The sequence below is a fragment of the Onychostruthus taczanowskii genome, unplaced genomic scaffold (assembly GCF_017590055.1).
Source record: "Onychostruthus taczanowskii isolate IOZ18803 unplaced genomic scaffold, ASM1759005v1 scaffold29, whole genome shotgun sequence".
Taxonomy (NCBI): domain Eukaryota; kingdom Metazoa; phylum Chordata; class Aves; order Passeriformes; family Passeridae; genus Onychostruthus; species Onychostruthus taczanowskii.
Window position 1 is genome coordinate 5748807 of NW_024500239.1, and position 23169 is coordinate 5771975.

General features: G+C 41.3%; 1 protein-coding gene across 1 annotated transcript in view; it reads left to right on the plus strand.

Moving 5' to 3' along the window:
• Nucleotides 1-76: 76 nt before the first annotated feature.
• The window catches only part of TMEFF1 (transmembrane protein with EGF like and two follistatin like domains 1), a 113067-nt gene continuing 89974 nt past the window's right edge, over nt 77-23169 (plus strand). Inside the window, exon 1 of the mRNA XM_041408040.1 lies at nt 77-323. Coding sequence (XP_041263974.1) covers nt 77-323 — 247 coding nt within the window. The remainder of the gene's footprint in view (nt 324-23169) is intronic.

Below are 23169 nucleotides of genomic sequence, written 5' to 3' on the forward strand. Positions count from 1 at the left end.
CGGGGATGCTGAAGGTGCGCTCCGGCGCGGCGGAGAAAGGAGGGTCCCGCCCGGGCGGCGCCGCGGGCTCCGGTTGATGCTGCGGGCCTGCCGCCGCCATCCCGCTGCCGCCGGCGCTGCTCCTCGGCCGCCGCTCGCCATGCTGGGAGAGAGCCCGGCCGCCGCCCGGCCGCTCCTGCGGGCGGGACCCCCGCTGGCGCTCTGCTACACCTCGGCCCTCCTGGTGCTCGCCCTCTCCGCGCTGCCCGCCGGCCGCGCCTCTCATCCCTTGCCCGGCTCCGAGTGCCAGGGCGGCGGCAAGGGGAAAGGCATCAACTGCTCAGGTAATGCCCCGCCGGCTCCCGCCCCGCGCCCACCCCTGCGGGCAGCCCACGCGTGCACGTGGAGGGAGGGCTGAGCGCGGCCCCCCGCTCCGCCCGGCCCGGCCCGCCCTGGCGCTGCGGGCGGCGGAAAACAAAGGAGCGGCGCCCGCCCCTGCCCCGGCTGCGGCGAGCCGGCTCCCCGGCCGGCGGGGACATGTCCCCCTCCGGGGCGCGGGGAGCCCCCTGTCCGAGGTGTCCCCGCCGAAGGGAAGGGCTTTGCCGCCGCCTCTCGGCTTTTGTTGCTGCCCGCTGCCCCCCGCCGCGGTGCCGGCAGGTGCGCGCCGGCCGCCCCGGGGCTGCCCGCATCCCGCCCCCTCCTCCCCTCCTGCTGCCCCGCGCCCGTCCGGCCGCTAGCAGGGGGTGCGAGCCGGCTGGCAGCCGTGAGCGCACCCCTGATGGCTCACACGGGCTGTTTCTTGGGTCTCACTCTTGCTGTGAGCAGCCCAGCCACGGGATAGCCTCTCCGCCCGTCCGTCTGCCGGCTGTCGTAGAGATTCACTCTGTGTGAGGTGTAGGCAGCAAAATACCCCGCGATGTGCTCAGAATAAGCTTTCTTGTTTTTTTCCTGCTTTGGTTGCATGACATACATAATATACATAATTATGTGCTGGTATTGTAAGGTTGCAATGTGGTTTGGCATGACAGCAGCACGTTTTCTTAGATCTTGAGGGATATGATGGTTTTGAAGTAGAACAAAGTAAATACATGCAATATAAAGTTTAGAGGTTTTAAGAAAGATTTTTTTTTTATTTTGTCTTCTAAAACTACTATTTATAAAGGGGAATTTTTTTTTTCTCTGAAAAATGGCTGTGGATGCCTCCTCCTGGCTTTTAAAATGATAGGTTTATTCCACTGCACGAATCACCATCGAGAGCTGTACAAAGTGCCTTCTCCAAGGTGATGAAGGTTTCTCGCCCTGCGCGCAGAGCCCCCCACTCCCATTGTCTTCAGCAGGATTGGAAGACAATGTACATGTTGGAAGGAACTCTCGGTACCTTCCAGGGTAAGGTCCCCAAACTGTATCAGAGATTTCAAGAAATGAGTGAACGGAAGAGTGATCTTCCTGCCAATTACATTTTACAATATGGATAATGCTGCTAAAGCAGGCTATCAAATTCGCAGACCAGCAAACTGTGGCAAAATGGTCTTGCAATATAATAAATCTGCTACACATTCTTGAAATGCGCCTCTTCATTTTACCCAGTTTAGATATACACTGTGTTACTGTGTGATACCACAGTGCTACTGTTTTGCTGCTGCTGCCTGACTTTTCATTCTATTTGTACGAATATGATGGTTATTTTTAAAGAGAGGTTAATAGGTTAATGTGTCACTGGCGTTAGCGGCTTACCCATCAGAGACATATGGGTCATTAGACCATGGCATGAGCATAAATCAGTGAGATTAAATATGGAAGGCTGCTGAAATGTATGAGGAAGTTTCTAAGATGATGTGGAACACAGGGATGTCATTATTTAGAAACCGTCACAGAAAGAGGGCTTTCCAGCCTGGAATTAGAAAACCGTATGCTATATTGAAGGCATTCAGCAGGATTCGGTTCTACTAAAAATAGGCACAAGCAAATGTATGTGCTATATACGTACTTGTGGCAGGCACTCTTTTCAGGATAACTCCAAAAATATGGAAGGAAAATTTTGTTTTAAATGCAGTAGTCAGATTCTGCTGTGTGTTAATTGTTTCATGCAAAATGGCAGGGTTTCAGTACTCAACTTTATTTTGAAAGAACTAATGTCAACACACAATATCTGGGTCAGATTTTCCCCTCACTTACCTTTGCACGGCTTCATTAACTTTTACTGAAGGAGCTACTCCCTGAAAAAGATGAGTTTCCTGTATTTACACATGGGACCAGATGTTGGCATTAGCACCCTTCTCAGTGGACTGCTACGATGTACATTGTTCATACTGAAAGTTAAACTTGAGAACACTACTACTACTTCTTCAAAGGACTGGACTCTCTAAATTGCTTTCCACATTCAAAGAAGCCAAATGCTTCTCCTTTCTTCTGCTGTTTTGCAAGTTTAATGTGTGCATCAGTCTGACCTGCTGCCTTAACAGGTTTTTTAGACTTCTTGAGATGGTTCCTGGGCTGATAACATTTTATCATTGTTAGATTATATAGCTACCTTTATTTATTTGTTATTTCTTTTCAGAAATGCTGAAGTCCTCTCCTTTATTGCTACAGAATATACTGCTTAAGAAAGAGTTTGCTGTAACAAAAGAACGTTACAAGGTGGAGGACACAGGCAGATAACATGAACATTAAGATGGCTTTTTCAGCCTTGATTCTGCTCCTTTGGCACATGCACTGCAGCTTGGCCTTTTGTTAAATTATAATATAATTGCATCATCCCTGGCCAAAGGAAGAACATTTGATAAAGTGATTAGAGGAGGAAACAGAGAATTAAGATGTATCTGGAGTTAATTGACAATGTGGACTTGTGTGTTTGTTCATCTGTCAATCCATACTTTGCTAAGCTAATGAAATAAAATAACCCTGTTTTACCCAGAATGGGGTAAAAACAAAATAGGTATTTCTTTCTGGAGAAGAGAGTCCAAGGCTGGTGTTTTGGAGATGTTTTATTATTCCCAGTGCTATGTGTAGTCTTCTTCCATAGCATTCCCGATGCTCGCTGACTGTCCATGTGCTGGTGGTGTGATGCTGGGCTTGGGCTCTGGGGTAGCTGTGTCCTTAGAAAGGAGGCTGTGAACTACAGAGGGTTACTGGGCATCCCATGTGTGAAGGTAAGCACAAGGTGTAGCTCTTTCCTGAGGTCCTAATCCAGTGGAGCTCTCCGGAGACACAAACTGCACGTGGGCATCGTCATTTTCAGTGTTAGCCTGGTTGAATCTCTGGGATATGCTCTGGTCACCTGTGGAGCCACTGGGGCTGTAGCTGGATCATAACTGACCAAACAGATGTAGGTATACAGACTCAGCAAGAGATATTGCTCAGTGCACTCTTATGTGTATGTGCACCCGGGATTTTAATTAACAGGGATATGCTTGTGTTGTAAGCCTTTCAGTGTGCTGTTCTCTCGTGTGACAAAATAGACTTGCTAGGGATGGTTTTATGCACCATCTATGAGTCTCACAGACTGTGTGCTGCCCCTGCTTTTCTTAAGATCTCTCTGAGTGAAGTGAGTAAAAATAGAGTTGTTTCAAGACAGCTTATTGAGGATTGAATGAGCAAGATGAGATCCTGTTTAAATGGGAGTGTTGTGCATTTGTTTCCATTACTTTCTTAGATGCCTTCATGTCTGTCCTCCAGATCCTGCAGCAGGAATCCCCCAGGCTTACTATTGATGGACACCTATTATGGTGCTGTTGTAGCTGTTTTTCCTTAGGAGAAGATGAGGTCTAAATCTACTCCTATCTGGTATGTCTACACTTGAGGTGAAGCCTTAAGATAATTAGTGAGTTGGCCAAAATGAGTTTTGTGTGCACTATTTCCCACTCTAAACTATTGTGTTGTTTGAAGCTTGGATCCAGGCTGTCCCTGCTGTAACAAGGGAGAGTGAACACAAACATGTAGCTCCCTTGGCCCAGTCCACGTGGCAGATGTGACCATGGATTTTGGAGGATATAAACCTCAGGCACTGCTGGTCTCTGGAGCTCAGCCGTGGTTTCTGCCTGGGCTCAGTGGGAGCTCTGTGAACCAGAATGAGATGTGGCCTCAAGACTGGCTTTCATCTGTGCTTATCAGCTAGAACAGACATATCCTTTGTGCTTTTTGCTCAAATTAAGTGGATGAGGGGTTTTGTTTGCTATATCATTCTAAGTTACACAGAGCAAAACCAATTTGTGCTAAAGATATGCAGTCATGTTGGTGAGAACATTAAGAGCAAGGGATGTAAGAGAGATACAGGTTCAGGTAAATTATCGTATTTTGAGAATTACATGTTGTTTTGTGTTTGCATAGTTCCACTTGATCTGAAATGGTAGACGGGACTAGAATAATTGGTTATTTTATCTAATATACCATGAGTTATGTTCCTGTAAATGAATTATAACAGTCAAGCCAAATAAAATGTGATATGTGTTTGTGCCAATTGGACTTCTGAAGTAAATGATCTAAACTCAGTCAGGTTACATATCACTTTGAGAAACTATCATAAGGCATGAATATAAATCAACTATATGTAAAAAGTAAAAGCAATTATTAAAAAGAGAAATTAAAACTCGGACAGTGGCATGCATATATTTGTTTCCGTTTAGTGTAATTGCCTAGACATGAAATGTCCTTGCAATACAGATTCTTATGCTGATTAAAGAGCCAAAAGGTAATTAAAGTAGAATTGAAAGTGTCAGAATAGCAGAAAATCATCTTGTAACAGGTGTCACTCCATCATTGTCACTAGTGGGAACTGGTAGTGTGATGGAGCAATTGAGGCTTGACTGAGGGGATTGGATTGAATCCAATTTCTTTATTGGTTTTTTGAAAAGAGGAAAAAAGAAGCTGTGTTTGTTGTGGAAAATACTGCTGAGGAAACATTCTTTCTGTACCAAGATCTCTTGGATAATTCCTATTAAGGGGAAAACAAGAAGTCTGGTCCTTTTCTTCCTGTTGATGTAAGGATAAATATTTTATATCTTGTCAGTTTTCTTCTGGAATTGACAGTAGACTGGATAAAGGGGAGAGTTAATATTTACTTGGACTTGAGAAAACAAAAGAAGCTGTAGCCAAGAACTTTGGATGGAGAGGTACAAATGCAGAGAATAGAACCGATATTGACAGGAGTCTGTACCCTTTTCCTCCAAAGAGATCGTTGCATTCCACCATTGATCCATCAGCTGAAAGCACTTGTGACTTTTCCAACCTGTGGTCAGACTTTGGTGAGTGTCCCCAAAGCAGACAGTGGCAGTAATTCCCAGGACAACAGTAGCTGTAACATTTGTGGAAGGAAGAATGCTGAGCATCAGGAATATGGAAAAAGGATCTATTCTTCTGTCTTGAGACTCCTGCATATCCTCCTCACTGAGTCCTCACAGGTGCTGTGGAACAAGAGGGGAGATCAGGGACATGTTGGTATTACTGAGGTGGAAGCCTGTGTTTTTCTAAACTGACTGTAATGCTCAGCAGAACCAAAGACCAAGTGCATTCTTTGTAGAACTATTCTTAAAAAAAAATTGTTCTATCCCAAAAATAGCTTTTGATAATAAGAAAATGATAATTAAATACTATGCTGGAAACTACACAGTCCCCTGTAATTGCTGTAGTTTATTCCTACATCATCTTGAAATTCTAACAATTTAGAAATACAGATAAATAGAGGAATAAAAACAGAGAGTGTAGGGGAGTGGAGCTGTATTTTGTGGAACTAAGTGTGTAAGGAAGAGCTTTTTTCACTAAATCAGTTGATAATAAATTTTATTTTATGAAACCATTGCTTGGTCTTCTTTGTATGATATTTTTCTTCCACAAAAGGATAAGAAGTTACAGACAAAATCTGATTAGGAGTAAGCTCAGCAGTCAAAACTGTGATCTGATGAAATTAAAGTTTTCTGGAGAACCTGAAATCTGTTTATTTGTCTTGATGAACAGCTACAATGTATCTTTGGTTCTAATTTAGTTCACAGATGGCTTCAGGGGGATGTGAAAGCAGAATTATTTAATCTTGTATTATTAGGACAGTATCTAGTGGTGCCATTAGTTGAGCCATTAGGTATCTAGGATTTATGAGTCATATGTTTTATTATTTGTTTATTTTAAAGGAGAAAAATTTCCAAGTCTTTTTTTCTCTTCAAGACTCTTGCCAGGGAACTTCTGTGTTCTGAGAACAAGATGCCAGTGAAAGTCTTTGCTACAAGAGTACCTGAAAAGCTTCAGTTCTCACTGTCCCTGTTACATCCCCAGACCAGGCTGCCTGGTGGACAGATCAGGCTCTGCATTCATTTGCATATCTATTGATGTGAATTTCTCCATTTAAGAGAGCAATTTAATGTTACACTGATATCAGTGTTCAATTCCTTTTAAGTTGCTCTAAAACTGCCTCACTGGTCATAGTGTGGTTTGTGAGGAGGCAGTGTTTGACTAGCAAATCAAGATTTATTTTAGGGTAATTTAAATTCTCATTACAGTAGACAATTTGTAAGGACTGAAAAGGCAGGACTTTTCTGATAACAGATTATGTGTTACAGAAACAGTGTTTAAAGGATCTGGTTTGGAGTAAAACTAAACCCCTGTAATACTTCTCTTTTGATTTCGTATTATAAAAATAAATTTAGTTGCAGTTACAGTCTTGAAACACCCACATTATATAACTATGTTCAAGCTGGCAGGATCCTCATGCATGGTTCAAAAAGAGTGTTAATTAAGACCAGCAGGAAAACATGTAAAAAATAAAGGGAAGAAAATCTGGAACAAGACAAAACTGTCAGTAATTTTTCTGAAGTGATCTGACTTGCCTTGGTAGGTGCTGGGTCTTCTCCACCTTTTCCTACCAGGCTGAGACCTCGGTGCGCTCCTGTGTATCTTAAATAGGAGCAAAACTCTCTGTACTTCTGTAAGATGCATAGACAGAGAGAGCAGCCAGAGAACAGGTACAATGTGGACAAACAGACACTCAGGACACAAAATTGTTCTTCTCAGGTCTTGTCTGGTGGCCAAAACCTCCTGAAATCTGGCTCTGCCTGCCTGCAAAGCTGTGGGCAGCCTCATTCCAGTTGCCTGGCTTGCTGGCAGGCAGCAGCCGTGTTCCTCTAGGAAAGGCCCTGGGGCATCTCCTGTGCCTAACATGAGTCTCATGGGATCCATGTGGAAGCAGATGGGATAAATGGGGGCAGTCAGGCAAGCCAGAGAGTTGGAACTGTGCAAACTCTGGTTAATCTACCCTTGATCAACTCCGTGTGTTCGAGGGAACACAAAATGCGCGCCTTTAGGGGCTCCAACTGCTTTATCCCAGATTCTGCCCCGACTGTTTCTCCCCAGCTTCAGGAGTCTGACACATGTCAGGGTTCACCTGTGGCTGACAAAAAATGCTGCTTTAGGAAGTGTTTTAACCAGTCTCGGTTATTAACCAAGAGAGAGCACTGCAGGTGGTGAGGGCAGAAGGGACACAGCCCCCCATGGAAATGTGCTGTCACATCTGCTTGTCTCTGCCTATAGAAAACCTCCTGCAAACACACATATTTCAGCAGTGGGTGACAAAGTGTCCTGTTGCTTAAGCCTGAAGTGCATGGAGGAGAGCGTTGTACCTCACAAGAGATTTACTTGCTTTCTTTCCTACTCACAGACACTTCACCTATGGCTACAAAGAATGAGTGTTTGGATAAACACCATTTGCAGAAGTGGCTCTATTTTCTCTGAAATTTTGAACTGAACAAGATTCTTAGCCAGAGCAACACAAAAGCTTGAGAGATGGGATAGTTAAAGGTGTTCGTGCTCGTGCCAAAAGTGTTCTGAATAGTCCAGGCATTCAAAATGAATGAGTGCTTTTGAAAATTCAAGTTTTAATCCTTAAGGATGTCCATAAAACACATGAACAAGTTATAAAATCTTTAGCTGGTTGGTATAGACAGCTAAGACAGAGCTTTTGACAGGTATTTCCATAGAAAGTTTGATAAAAAATTGTGGCTGGATAGCAGTTTGTTGCTTTAAAAATTCAGGGAAGCATTGATCTAATTAAATGTTTACATTTTGCTAATTAGTATTGACTCTGATTGTGTGCTGCCTCTGCCTGATCCCTCTGGGAGAGACAGAGGTCAGTGTGTTGTGCCAAATGGGTTCTCCCGAGCAGCAAAGAGCAGCAAAAGATCCTTAGACTAAAGAAAGGGGTGCCCTGTCCTCTCCCCGAGCGATATTGCCACTTGCTGTGGGCAGATGAATGGTTCTTTTCCTGAAGCACCACCTCACTCCCAGAGCTTTTTCTTCACCCTTCACCTCCCAGAATTTTGCTGAGACAATTCTTGACGCAGAGTTCTTTTTTGCTGTCTTGATTGGAAGTATAATTTTATGGAAGTATCATTTCAGGGTTATAAAAGTGAAAATAAAACAGGTAGGCTCCTGTTGAGGTTATAGAATTGTTTTATCATATAAAACATGGGGTTGGAAAGGCAATTTATTTCATTGTATTTCTTCTACATTTTAACTGCAAAGGATGTCCTTTTCTTCACTTGCCCAGGTGTTTACACCTACAAAGGATGTCTTTGTGAAAATAGTTAAATGTGTTTATGATGTGCAAAACTGGTTCTGTGCTGTAAGAAATACACTTTTTCATGTGAGAAGCAAGTGGCTATGGGAGGGATGAAACAAAAATTTTGGCTAAAGACCACAAAGAACAGATACCTTTTTTTTTTCTTTTTTTCTCCCTGCTCTTTGTTAAAACCTGTGTCTGCAATATGGAACAGTTATCCAGGTGAGAGAACACAATCTCCACATTTGCAAGTGATAGTCATGCTGCTGACTGAACAAACAAAGAAGATCACTGGAACCAGGCTCCGAATTTGAGTGTTTTGGGTGATTTATCTAGCAGATGGTAAATGCAGTCCAATGTAAAAAATTAGTCTGGGAGCAGGGAATCAATCATTCAGCACACTGATCAGCAAAGGGATTTGGGTGTTATAGCAGAAAAATTAATGAGCTGGCAATCCACTGCACAGCAGCATTAAAACAAAAGATACTACAGTATAATAAAAGAGTCCTCACCCAGAAGACAAAAGGGATGAACATCCTGCTTTATTAGACACTTGATAAACGTAATTTAGAGTGGTGTATTATATACCAAGCCCCTTATATTATTCAAACATAATGACTCAAAAATTCAGTATCAAAATATGGAGATCAGAGTTAATTTGGAAAAGTGAAGCTTTTCACTGCTTTCACAGTTCTTTCCCAAATACATAGTTTTTTCTGTCACAGGAGTTACTTACTAGTATTCTGTATTATGGTAATAGATATTTCTGTTCCATTTAAAGTCACCCTACAGTGCATTCAAAATTACTTAATGAAAGATTATAAGATACCAATACTAGCTTTATGACATAATTACATCTTTCTTTAAAAGTTTTAAAAATGTGTCCCCAGCCTCTTTCAGTTACTCAGGCTACAAAGGATCAGAATAGTTTTACCATCAAAAGCTCTTCATGACTTTTCTCTGATTTTCCTTGTGAAGCATTGAGTCTCTATCTAAAAAAGACTAAGAAAAGGTGGCTTCTGTGCTCATTTTCCACTTCTAAGATGTTTCTGTTGGGTTTTTAAATTTTTTTTTAATTGTAAGGATTAGGTGCAGGATAGGCTGTTTGGGAAATGCCATGATGTACAGGTTGCTTTTATAGGGAGGAACAGCAGCAGCAAGGTCTGGCCGTGCTGGTATGGGGCCATTTGACATGGAAAATCTGTCTTTTGGTCCCTTCTCCACCCTAAGGGATCAATGCATTTCTGTGACTGCAGGTAACTGAAAGAAATAAGTTGTAACATGTCTCTTTTCTGCTGTGGAAAGCATCCAGAATCCGCTGTTATGTATCCTCTGTGAGTAAATGCTTTTATTTCTGAAAAGAGTCAATGAGATTGGAGACCCTTATGCCATATTGTCCTTCAATTTTTGGCCTTTTCTTATTTGGTTTAGTTTTTGTTCCTTGGGGTGAGGATTGGTAGGTTGATAAACAGCTAACAAAGCACATAACAAAAATCTCATGTTGATCATGCAAATCTAATATCCAAATTGTCTTTCATTTTCTTAGTATTTCTTAGTATTTCACCATGAATAACTTATTTAAAAAGATTTCTTCAAATAGGGGAAGGGAGCTGATGGTCTGACTTCCTGAACAGTAGAGCAAAGCCCACTACCTAAGGATTTTTTCCAGAATTGCTAACCTGATTAAAATAAATGGGACCTCCCAGATCATGATCCTTGTGAAAATCAGATTTCTGTTTGTTCAGAGTAAGGAGTAAGAACCTGTAAATTTTAGTCTCATGCAGGTCTACAGATTGGAGGTGTAGAAACAATGATATTCCATCAGCTTGCAGCCAAAGCTGTACCAAAGTCATGGGCTCAACTGCCTACATTTTTCCAAGCTACAAGGACATGCTTATATCCAGTTCAGCTTGGCTTTACTCATGAACTGCACCTCAGCCAGTGCTTGTGTACCCCAGGACTGAATTGTCCTTTTATTCCATTTCAGTGTGGTGTGAGACAAAAGGCAGAATTCAGTCATGTGCATATTTACCTGTAAGCTTGTTATGTTTTGGGGTTTTTTTTCCTCCTGCTATATTTATATGAAGATTTGTGCCAGCTAAATTTTTTTTTCTGCCATTTTGGGTGTGCTGTTAAAGACAGCTGACTGAGGCTGTGAAGTGAGTGTGGCTGTGGCCCTGCATTCAAAGAGAAAACGCAGATTAAATTCAGATTAGCAGCGACACAAGGTCTCCCAGTGGCCCAGCAGCGAGCTGGTGCAGAGCAGGGATGCTAACACATCTGGTGCCCCTCCCCAGCCCATCCCCCTGGCCTGACTGGCTGTGCCAGGGGGCAGGACGAGGTTCTGCTCCTTGCTCACTTGGCCAGCTGCCCGAACACCTGGCAAAGTCAAGATGTCCTTTCGCAGCATCTGGACGAGGGCGGAACGGCAGCAACAAGGCGAAGTTCCTTGATTCTCTGCTGTCTGCCAGCTAGTGGCGGCTAATTTACGGCAATTAGGAAGTGTCCCTCAAGAGCTGTGAGCTGACACCGGGCGTATTTTGGCCGTGTCCGCTAGCCGCGCTCCCTGGCCCCGGAGCCACCGGGAAGACAACTGGTGAGCTCTCTAATCCAGCGTTACATTTGCCACGGGAATCCTCAGCAGGCAACCGTGAATAATTTCCACCTGCTTCCAACTGTGGAAGTGGCATGATGGGAACAGGGAGAGATGGATGAATATGTTGAAAAAGAGGTGGCTTCTGTCTGTCCCTTAGAAAAGGCTTGTTTCTGGCTCTGAAATGCTGGGCGTCGCTGGTCCCATCAGGTCCAGTGACTGTCCAGCTTGCCACTGTGGTGGGCTACAGAGATGCTGTCCGAGCAAGCTGGAGTTCCAGCAGTTCTCCACAAACTAAGTGGCTCTTCCATCCCTGTGCCAGCCATCGTTGCCAGAGGTGATGAAACAGGACAGCATTCCTTGCTCTGTGTATGCCATGCTGTAGCCCGACTATAAACTCCCAGCTCTGAAAATCCTTTCCAGGCTGGCAGAGGGGCTTAGCAGGAACTCTGGGAATTGTGTTTTTCCTGATGGATAAACGAGCAGGCAGAGAGGAATTATTAGCTATAGATTTATCTGACAAGAATGCATACAGGAGAAAAATGTTATTTCAGTAAGCTGAGCAGTGATTTGGTTCTTTGAAGCATAATAGAGTTGTTAAAGTTTGAAAGGAAGGGAGCTGGCTGCTCAGGTTCTTCCTGGCTTCTGTAATTTACTGGAATTACCAGAACTCATTAAGAAACCGAAATGATCAACCAGGGGCTTGTTTGTTTGTTTTCTCCCTGTGACTTTTATGTGGCTGGTTATTTTGTTTCTTTTCCAGTGGTTTTCTGACTGTTTAATTACAGTTTTCAAAACTATACCTAAACAGCGTGGTGTATGGGTGTTCAGAGGAGAGAGTGTCTGCAAACCTAATTATGCTCCAGCACCATTCATACTGCTAATGTTTCAGGGATATTACCCAGGAGTTAATTTATTTCTTTTTTCTGTATACGAAATAGGAATCTAATATTATTTTACAAAAGCCTATGTATTGTAAGAATGCGCCACAATGATTTTTTAGTTTATAGATCTGCTAAAGGATTTTAATGAGAGTGAAGTGCAAGAAGAAACTGAGGTTTTCATATTAATTTGGAAAATATAAGATCTAACTGTTACATTTTAATCTCTTACATGGAGAATATCCTCTTGTTGGAATTGACTTCTATTTAGTATTCTAAAAGTGAAAAGGTGCTTAGTTCTTTGAAGTCAGTAACCACTTAAGATGTTTTCTATAAATTCTTGATTTTGATATAGACTGGCAGGATCTGTGGTACATTTCCCTCTAAGTAAGTCTTGAAGTGTATTCCTGTTGTTGTTTTTTTTTAAATGTCTGTAGCTTTAGAACATTCAGTGTTGTCACTAAATTCTTTCAGACCACAAATAACTGCAACAGCCTTTAATTTTTTTTTTTTTTTTGTTGGATAACTCATGTTTAGGTAAGCCAGTGTTTAATTTCCTATATGTAGTGAAGTTCTGCAACTTGCAAATAGCTATTTCTTTCTGTTCCTGTAAATAGAACATTCCCACAAAAGATATATATGTCATATATGCTGACTGTGACGCTGACAGTGTGTCATCCCCATGGCTGGGGGAGATCTGCCATGGCATCAGCCTCCTTGGTCACTGTTTCTGCACTCAGGCCTATGTCCCATTTCTTTTTGATTGATCCCACCATACACTATTTTCTTAACTCTGTCTTACCAATGGAATTAAAAACCTAGTTTAGAAATATATTAAAGAAAAGATATATTAGGAACATTATTGTAAACATTCTTACAATAATTTTGCTCTTGAAATTTCTGTATTCAGAAATTTCCTACCTAGGCAACATAACCCATAACTTTTTTGTAAATGTTTTGAAATATCTCTAAAATGTACACATGGGCCAGATTAATTTGAAAACTGCTTTACACTTTTTTTTTTTTTTTTGGTGTTAGTTAGACTTTAAGTCTGGGTGAAAACTTGGGTTTTAGGGAAATAGTGGATATGGACACTTAGATTTTTTAAATAGAACTTGATATCTTTAATGAACAGCTTCCACTGCTGTGAATTATTGCATCCCTGCTTGAATTGCTTTGAGGGAAAAAAAGCATCCAGACGATGAGAAATGCCCAATTAGTGAACATGTCTGGAAAATCTGATTTCAGAAACTTGTCAAGCATTGCACAAGAACATAAAAATTACATTTGCTCAAATAACATTAATTCAGGAGTCTTCTTTTTCTGAGCACTTGATTTGTGCTTTTAATATGGCTTTGCTTAACACAAGTTTCTTCAGGAAAAAAAAAAATAGAGAACAAACCTCCCCCCTAACAGCTAAAGAAAATACAGACATTTCTAAGGATAGACTGATTTTTTAAGTGGCTGTGAGGAAAGCTAAGACGATTATATCCTGGCAGAGACCTCTCACTTGAATTAATGGCATAATGGGTACCACTGAAAGTAGTTCTCTATCAACCAGCCACCTGAAAAACAGACATGGAATTTTTCTGCATATTTATGAGAAAGAAAAGACCTAGCAACTCTGGGTTGTCTCTCCAGACTTGGGATCCCATATTTTCCAGTGGCTGTCTTTAATTCATCCTTGCCTCTTCCACTTTGTGATTTCTCTCCTCTGGCTTTCCTGTGGCCTTCTTCCCACCAATGCTGTACCTGCCGGGTCTCTTTCCTTCACAGCCTTGTTCTCAGCTTTGTACTCAGACTATTTTCTGCTCTTGGGCAAGGAGACCACTGAGACCATATGAATGTGACAAGTAGGACAGACATACAAGTTTGCCAGCGCTGATTTTGAAAATGCTGAAGCCAGAGCTCACCTGGGACACCATTAAAAAAAGAGTGCATGAGAGGTGGAGCCTGTGACCAGTTTTGCTGGTGGCGCATAAGAGGTAAACCTCTTACAGCAGCTTAAAACTTCAGGTGGATTGGATGTATCTTCACATAGCAGAATGAAATGGTCTGAGCCTGGGAACTCATACCTCCTTCACTGCACCTCGTATCTCAGCTCCTGAATGCAAACATGCTCAAACACAATAACACAATAGCTACAATTTAGTTACTTAAAGAAAACCCAAACAACTGAACAAAACACTGTGAAGCCCCAGCTCCGTTCTTAAAAACTGCGCAGCTGGAAATTTTCTATGAAAACAATGAGCCTGCATGTTATGAGTAACTTAAAACTTGATCTTATGATGGAAAATGTTATACACCATTAACTAAAAATACAGTTCCCAGCTCTGTGTATTATTGCAGCTTTAGTGTTAGAAAGTTGCATTAAAATCAAAGAATTCCATGTTTGCTTCAGCTGTTCAGAAGTTAGAAAATGCCAACATTTTGAACTGTCAAACTCATTTTCTCCAATAAGTCAAATATCCTCGTTTTCATGGGCATGTTTCTGAGATTCTTTCACAACTTATCCTACAGAAGCTCTATGCATCTTAGAAGCATCAACTGAATAATATCATTAGATGACACTGGAAAAACTTTGCAGAGCAGGAAGGGAAGATTTTAGTTTAGTTTTGGGGAGTGAGTTCGTCTTGATTTTTAAATGTGACAGAAATCCCACTTCAAAGAATGCTTTTATGAGAGAGGGTATTGAAGATTGACCTTGCCAAGGGTTTCACCTACTTCAACCTTCAAGGCACCCTGCTCTCAACTGGTTTTTTAGCACCAGCTAAAAAGTGGAGAACCTTGGTGCAGCAAATAGTGGATTTTTTTTATTAGTGTTATTTTTTGGTTCTTAGTGTAACCATCCAAGGAGCTGTTCAAGAAATAACTGGATATGGCACTTAATACCAAGCTGTAGTTGACAAGCTGGAGATTGGAGAAAGACTAGACTTGATGACCTTGGAGGCTTTTTCCAACCTAAATGTTTCTGTGATTTTGTGATTCTGTGATTTTGTGATTCTGTGACAAGTACCAGATGTGACAGGATCATGCAGTGGAGAGCAGGAAGGGATTGCATGGAGATAGGAGTCCTTGTCCCTGTTGGCACCAGCAAGCTTCCTGCAAACTGTTCCCTTGCTCCACCTGGAGAAGGTCCTGGAGCAGGAATTCCAATGCTTCACTGCCCAGCTGATGGGCCAGCGTGAACTCCAGAGTTCAACCAAATAAGAGGATAAAACATTTAGGAAGAAGTTTTTACCTGTGCTTGACTAGAGGTGCATGCATATATTTTATATATGGATTAACTTTTGAGTGGTTTCTTGGTATTTCCCCATGAACTCATACCCCTTAGTGAAATTTGAATGTCTCCCTAACTTGGACAGACCTCATTACAGACATAAATACATCTTATGCCACAGTTTTTCATCACTACACTGAAATAATGAATTTCAGTATTTATCTTTCTGCAAAATGGGCAGAAATCTTGTGGAATAAAGAAGTCTGTCAGAAAGAAAGAGTTTGTTCACTTTTTTGGAGCCTTACATAGCCAGCATAGAAGCACTGCTTATGATTCATTTTCTTGTTTAATTTGCCTTGTTCCTCATGTTACACTTCACTAAATATATTTACTTTTATTCCTGCCATTACACATGACAGAATCTATCTGCACAAAAGGAATTTTAACTGCAAGAAAGGTTTTATAGACACAGAGTGAAACAGCGAAAGATGAGGTAGGAATCTAATGCAAGATGTTAAGCACTGTTGTTCCCAAAATTGAGGAGCAATTAAACTTTTTATTCCACTAAAAAATGTGAAATCTGTAAAGTAATATGGCAGCATAATGGGAAGCATCTCTTAATGGGCTTGTGCAGTTATTGCAAGTTAAAAGCAGTTGCATGTTCGGCTAACAAAATATGGGGAATGCATTTTCATTAAATGTCAATGATAATGCAGTCACAAGAACAACAATATACATAAGCCTCACAGAGCTATTAAATTTGCTTTATTTTCTAGGAGGAGCAAGAAAACAAGAACTGCTATAAGGAAAAAAACCCCACAGGATTAATCCAAGAAAGCATGGGAGCTAAAAAAGAAGAGCAACTGAGTTTACTTTGAATGGCAAAAACAAAACAACCCCAAACAAACCAAAACATAAACCTTTTATCTCAGAGGAATCCCCTTTTTCCAAGTTCACATCTCTGGAAACACACTTGGTGGTAAATTTTAATCATCTAATCAAACAAGTAATAGAAACATTAATGATTTTTAACCTGCTGAAACTCATTGTCTCTTGGGGTCTGCTTCATCACCTGAGCTTACGAGATCTGCATCTGCCAGCTTGGCTGATGAGCACAAACCCCAAGGAAAAAAAGAGCTGTGTTTCTAAAAGAGATCTGTGAATTGTCTCCACTTTAGCAAGAGAGTTGATTCAAAACACTGCAAAAAATATATGGGTTTTTGGTTTTCGCATTTGTGTTTATGGAAGCCTTTCCAGGCACTGGGAAATAGGGAAACTGAGGACACAGTGGCTGTTCCATCCATCTACTCCTGCCTTTCCTTGCAACCTGATGTGTCCTGTGTGTTTGCCCATGGTAACTTCTGTCTCAGTGCAGGCCATGGAGAAAGGTATCCAAGGGTATGTGTCCCTGCTGTTCCTGGCCACCTATGGCACGTCAAGCCATGGAGCCTGGCACTCCAGTCAGTTTGCAGCCAATGGGTCCATCCCATCTATGTTTCCTTGGCTTAAAAGGGGAGATAGTATCACAAGTCTAATTACAGTGCACCCCTACTGCTCTCCCTTTGAACTCTTCCTTTGTGGAAGAGAGTGAGGAAGTCAAGCATGATTTCCCCTTGAAAAAATCCATGCTGGCTGTTCTTGCTAGTCATCCTCTCCTGTCTTCAGTGATGGATTAGAGGAGGATGTTCACCTGGGGCTGAGGTGCTGCTGACCCACTAATTATTCCCTGGGTGCCCTTCATTGCATTGCTTGCCCTTCCATAAAGATAGGAATAATGTTAGCTTTTCCCCTGTCATCAGGGAGCTTGCCCTCTGACCTTCATTTCTCACAGCTGATTGACAACAGCTTCACGGTCACATCAGCCAGCTCTGCCAGATCCTTGGTGAAGCCTGGCCTGGTGCATCTGAGCATGCCTGGTTTCCTCTAAGTAGTCTTTGACTTGCTGCTTTGCTGTTGTCTGGCCCTGTGTGTTCTGAATGGGGTTGATATTTGCTGGGACTTGGAAGCAGGCTTTGTCTATGGAGACTTGTAAGAAAGGACACGGAGTGGTTCAGCCTCTTCTTTGATGCCTGTTACTTGTCTCTTCCCCATTCATCAGCAGGCTCACATCTTTCCTGACCTTCCTCTTGCAAATAGCATTCTGGTAGAATAGTTTCTTTTTAACCTTAATGTCCCTTGCTGGCTCCAGCTGGGCTTTTGCCTTCCTGTTTTTGTGCCAGAGTGCCCAGGCAATGCTTTTGTTCTCCTTCTGTCTTGCCTATCTTTATTTACACTTGTGTGCTCCCTTTTTGTATTTTCAATTCATTAAGACTCTTTTCAGCCAACGGGCACGCTGCCAAAAAGGTGAAGTCAAGAGAGGGAACAGTCAGAGCCACATAAAGGTGCACTTGTGAGAAATTCAGCGGGTGAACAACTTCTCTAAAGGCGATAGATTTGGGCCGACGAGGGCAAGGACTTTAAAATAAGACATAGTTTTGTCTGTCTTTGTCTAAGAAGAGGACATTGATTGAAAGGAGATGAGGTTGGGTGAAATGTCAGGCTGTTTGTCCTGCTTTTCAGTAAATTTTTCATTTCACGCTAAACTTCGTATTACTGCAGCCACATTGCTACCAAACCAGCTGTGCACAATTCACTGTGTGGAGTCAAAAGTGGACAGGGCAGCAGGAAAGTAATGAAGGCAGAGAGCTTTCCTAGGAAATGGAATAGCAATGTAGGAAGAGTCTGCTGAAGGTCAGTGTGTAAGGCGAGATGGAGAGGGCAATTGGCTGGGTATCAGAAAAGCTGTGGCAGAATGGCAGGTGAGAAAAGCTGTTCCTCAGAGAAAAGGAATTTGAAAATTAAAAGATCAGAAGGAAGAGTTCATTATTAAGTCTGAATCAAGGGACTGATGAGACAGGATAAAACAAGTGAAAAAGGAGTGGTCTTCAGGCAGAAGTGAACAAAAACTAAAATTGCTTGCTTGTTCAAGGTAAATGCTGAAGAAGGAGGAAGAGGCAAATGTAAGGACAGGAAAAATAGGAGTAACAGAACTTGGAGACATCAACCTGGAAAAAATGTAAAAATCTTGCTAGCCTCAAATGAAGAGGAAAACATGGGGTGAAAACGGGAATTTTTCCTGGCATTCAGGAGCAGGAGGCGGTGGGTGGCTGTGAGGAAGGAGGCAGTGAGGAGGGGACAACCCTGGCACCTGGGCAGGAGAGGTCATGGGCAGCACCCAGGGTGTTGGACAAGAAACTGGAGAAAGGGTGTTATGACAGGAAGAACAGAGTGGATGGAAGAGAGGAAGAAGGCATTGCATCTAGCTGAGGAGTTGACTAAGTGAGAGGATTGGGGAAGAGAAACATGTTGCAGATTCCTGAGAAAAAGCATCCTACATCAGGAAGCAGGAGAGGGGAAGTCAGCTAATCAAAAATATAATTTGTTCTTTTTTTCTTCCTTAAAAACCCAGAGAGCCAAATGTTCTCCTGCTAATGGATATTTGCCCAAATTCTTTTGTCAGTTATTGTGGTTTGCCCTTAGAAATGTATTTTTTTTCTCTGTTTAACAGACCATGAGCCAAAATGACAGATTAAGCCTCTAATACTGAAAATATGCACGTGCTTAATTCTACAGTTATATACTTATGTTCTTAACTGTTTTGTTAGATCAGAGCTGAAGTGCTCAACTGCTTTAAATATTGAAAATGAAGATGCTTTCAAAAGGATTTAATACTGTTTCAGACTTAACAGATATGGATATTAGATCAAGAATACTTAAAAAACTCACCCTGAAAGACTCACATAATTTTTAATTTGCTGTGATATCTTCATTCCATATATTTATCATTAATGAGATTTTTCAAAGCTGAAAGTACTTATCTAATGGTTATTGGTACCTTTAAAAATCTCCTAATTAATTTCAGAAAAATTAAATTAAATCACAGATGGTGCTGGACTTAACATACAGTGACTGAATCAAGTGTTTAAATTTAAACTGGCCAGGTATTTTTCCAGTTTGGAATAAGAAATAGGCAACATGCATAAGCTGGGTTTTTTTTGTCTTTATCATTCATATCAAGTTAGTTAAAAAAATTAATTAATGATTTTTGATTAAGATTTTTCATTGGAACATTTAGTTATGTTTTCTAGTTATATTGTCAGGATTTTCTGAGCATAGTCTTATACCTAGAATACCATGACTGAGATTGATATGACAGAAGTTTCTAAACTCATTTGGAGGCCATTCTACTTCAAAAAATACAATTAATATTTGGCATTATTTTCTTAAGTATTGCAAACTTTTGATGAAGAAAGCTAGACTGGCCATGAAGAAACTGTGCCCTTTTATCCTTGGATACATGTTGTTTATAAATCTGGAATCACCCAGTGTTATATTTTCGTCCCCTAGTCTCTATGGAGAAATGATGGCATAATTTTATAACTGTGACTTAGAAAAGTAAGTCTTATTCCTTCTTTCTTTTAGTTAGTTTTTTCCAACATAGTTGTTATGTTATTACACTGTCAGAGCTTAATGTAGACATGCTGATCCTCATTGCCTTTTATCTTGGCAACAACAAGATGTTTTGTGATGAAATTTAGTATCCTGATTTGAGATTCTCAAATCATTATATTTACCTATATGTGCACTATTTTAATATTGAAATTATGTGGTAAAGTTTAAATTACATGTTGTTTTTTAAACAACTCAGAAATTACTATATTATTTTATATGTTACAGTATTTTTCAGAAAATTGATGTTGCTTTCTGTCCGGCTCTTAAAAGTAATGGACTCATAATTGACTGCCCTTGCTGTCGTTCTGTGTTTTGATTTGGTCACTTTGTGGAAGCAAGACACCTTGTTGCATAGTAGAAGTGTAAGAGAATGTTTTGGAGAAAAAACTGGTAGGGTAAAAAATGATGAAAAAAATATTTCTATTGTTACCAAGGCCCTTTTGTGAAAGCTAATTTTTACAGCTGTATGTGAAAAACATACTTTAAATACAGGAGGCACAGTTATGAGTTCTTTAGCTCCCAGGGAAATACAGGGTCCTGCTGTGCTGTCCCAAAAGCAATGCAGGCCAGTGACAGATTAATCAGAAAGTTTTCTAGCTGAATATTTCTCCTTTGAATGTCTCTGCCAGACTGAAAAAGGATCTCCTAGTTCTGGAGATAATTTGCTGACCCGTCCTGGAAGCAGAGAGGAAGACAACGTTTTAATGAGTGTCTGTTTTCCTTTTCATTGCACAAGGCCATCTGGGTCTGACCCACCTGGTTCTGGCTCTGCTCCTGTAATTCATGCTCTGAGGAAGACAAAGCAAATGCTTTCTTGGTATGTATGGTGTACGTACAGCGGTTTTTGTTTTAAGGTTGTCCCTGGGAGAGCCCGATTTAAGTGTCTGCCATTGGGGCAGTGTTTGGGTTTGACTGAGCTGTCTGACAGATGAATAACATAGTGGATTAGTGCTGGACAGAGGGCATGTGCATTGTGTTGTATATAATTTATGTAGGGTTGGCTGAAACACGTGGCCTTGTGCCCATTAAGGCACATTCTCCATGTAACGTGCTCCAGCAGCAATATACTGGAGTAGCAGTAGTTCTACTAGTGTGCTTCTGCTACCAGAAGTTAGCAGAATTGTGGCAGCAACAGGATACATCCTTGAGCAAGAATATTTCTGGCAATATCTGTCTTTGTGAGAAATGGTCTTGCAGCCCTTGGGTCTCAGCTCCTTGCTGACTTCAGCCACTGTCCCATCCCCTGGCAACAGCCCTGTGTGTGAGACAGACCAGCTTCTCCAGCTTTTCACAGTGGGCACAAGAGTTCAGAAACTTCATCTGCAGTCCATTGCTTATTTGATCATTCCAGATCTTGTAGCTCTTTGTGGGGTTTTTAATGTCTGTCTTGCCACCCATTTTTGCCACCCTTTTTGCCTCTGAGAAAAGCCTTCTCCCTGTCTTTTCCTCCTTAGGTTTGTGATATTTCAGGCTTATGGACAGAGAAGATAAAGGCAGCCCTTCCACTTCAGTTTGTTCTGCTAATGTGTTGCTGTGACAAACCCACAGACACGGTATTTGGGTACCTGCCTGATGTACATTAAATCAAATGATAGCATTTGTCAAGTAGAATCCTTCCTTTTTCTCTCTTCATCCCCTGGGGAAAATAGGATGCTGATTATATTGCCATACTTAATGAGCTTATTAGTGAAGCAAAATTTGAGTAGAAAAACACAGAGAGAAAAAATTGGAGGACCAGGTATGTCAAGACAGTAAAACTGTGTGAGGCAGAGTATGAATACTGTCAGCAGGAGGTGTAGCACCTTGGCAGGAGGTGGAGCATGCTGTCTCTGGTCTAAGGGCTGTCACAAGCACCATCACTGGATTTGCAAGGGACAATGCATTTCCTAGTATCTGAGTGTTCAGGTATGCTCTGTGTTTGACCATCATCTTCCTTTACCAAAACTCACTTCCAAGATCTTCTTGTGCTTTATAATCACTCCTGTTATTCTACATTTTTTTGTCTTTCTCATCTTGCACAGAAGTTGACTTTCTTGTGGCAGGGCAAAGACCTTTTGCTGTTTGTGAATTACATCAGAAACATGTTTTCCTCTCTGTTTAATTGAAAGTGATCCAGTGATCAGGGGACCATGAGAATTTCAAGCAAGATTTTATTTCCCAGTGCTAGGAACAACAAGGGGAAAGCACAGTCATTGTGTCCTTGTCCGAGAAGCATGCTTAGTCTAGGATGAGTGAAAAAATGGAATTATGATTTCATTCATCACTCGCACCCCGTGTTGCCTTCAGCTGATCTGGATGCCTCTTTTAGTCCTACTGCTAAAGCTGCAGTGTGAAGTTACTTGAGTAATTTTTCTGACATGCCCTTATCCCCTCTCTGAAGTGTGTGAAGTGCATGCAGGTACTTGCAGCCGTCAGCAGATACTCATTGTGGCTGTATGGGGAAGGTATTTGGGTAGATTTTTTGTCCAGCTGGTCCATATCCAGCCCCCTTGGTCAGGTTTGATGTGTGAACAAATAAACATTACATCTCTCCCTCTTTTTGCTCCAGACCTCAGAGAGCTCCAGACAAATTGGTCTTACTGTTTGGATCCACTCTGGAGAACATCATTAGAGCAGCCACATCCCGGAGACAGAGACTCCTAATCACGGAGGTGGTGTGGTTCCTGCCTGCTCTGCACTTCAGCAAGTGTCAGCAGCAGGCTCTGTCTCTGTGAAAGAGTAGGACAGACAATTCCTCAGCATTTTAGGACCAGTTTCCATGAGGATTTTAAGCAATGAGTTTGGAAGATTTTCCTACTATTTCTAACAAAAGCTAAGGGAGTGCCTGTTCCTACATTTCAATTTAATCCCTACATTTTAGTATCTCACGTTTGTGATGGGAAATTTAGATGTTACTGTCTACAGTTTTTACAAAGTACTAAACTTACTCTCCTCCCTCATGCATATTTTGATAGAAAGGAGGAAAAAAAAAGACACTGCAATCCATGAATTTAATTGTGTTGGGTCAAATATCCACAGAGGACTTGTGTAAAAATGTGTTTGCTTAGCAAGAAATGCAAATACTTTATTTAGAAAAAAATGATAATTAAAAAAATAGGCAAACACTAGATCAAAATACTTACCAGATCAATTTACTAATGTGTAATAAAGCATACCTTTTCCCCCTAACTCTTCCTTGTAACGTTTCTATTATCTTATAAGGTAATATGGCTGCAAGGCCATTTCTCACTAACAATTTTTGGGGAAAATGTATTTTTTACAGAATTTACATGGCACAGCAGTGCTGTGGACTTACATTTATTGAATAAATAACATATAGTTAATCATATGTTGATATAAATAATTGTGCCTGATATATACGTATTAAATTCATTCAGTTGTCAGCAGAATATGTGGAAGGATACTCAATGAACTATACACTGCAGGTTGTGTTCAATGTTTGATTACACCAATTTTTGCAAAAAGC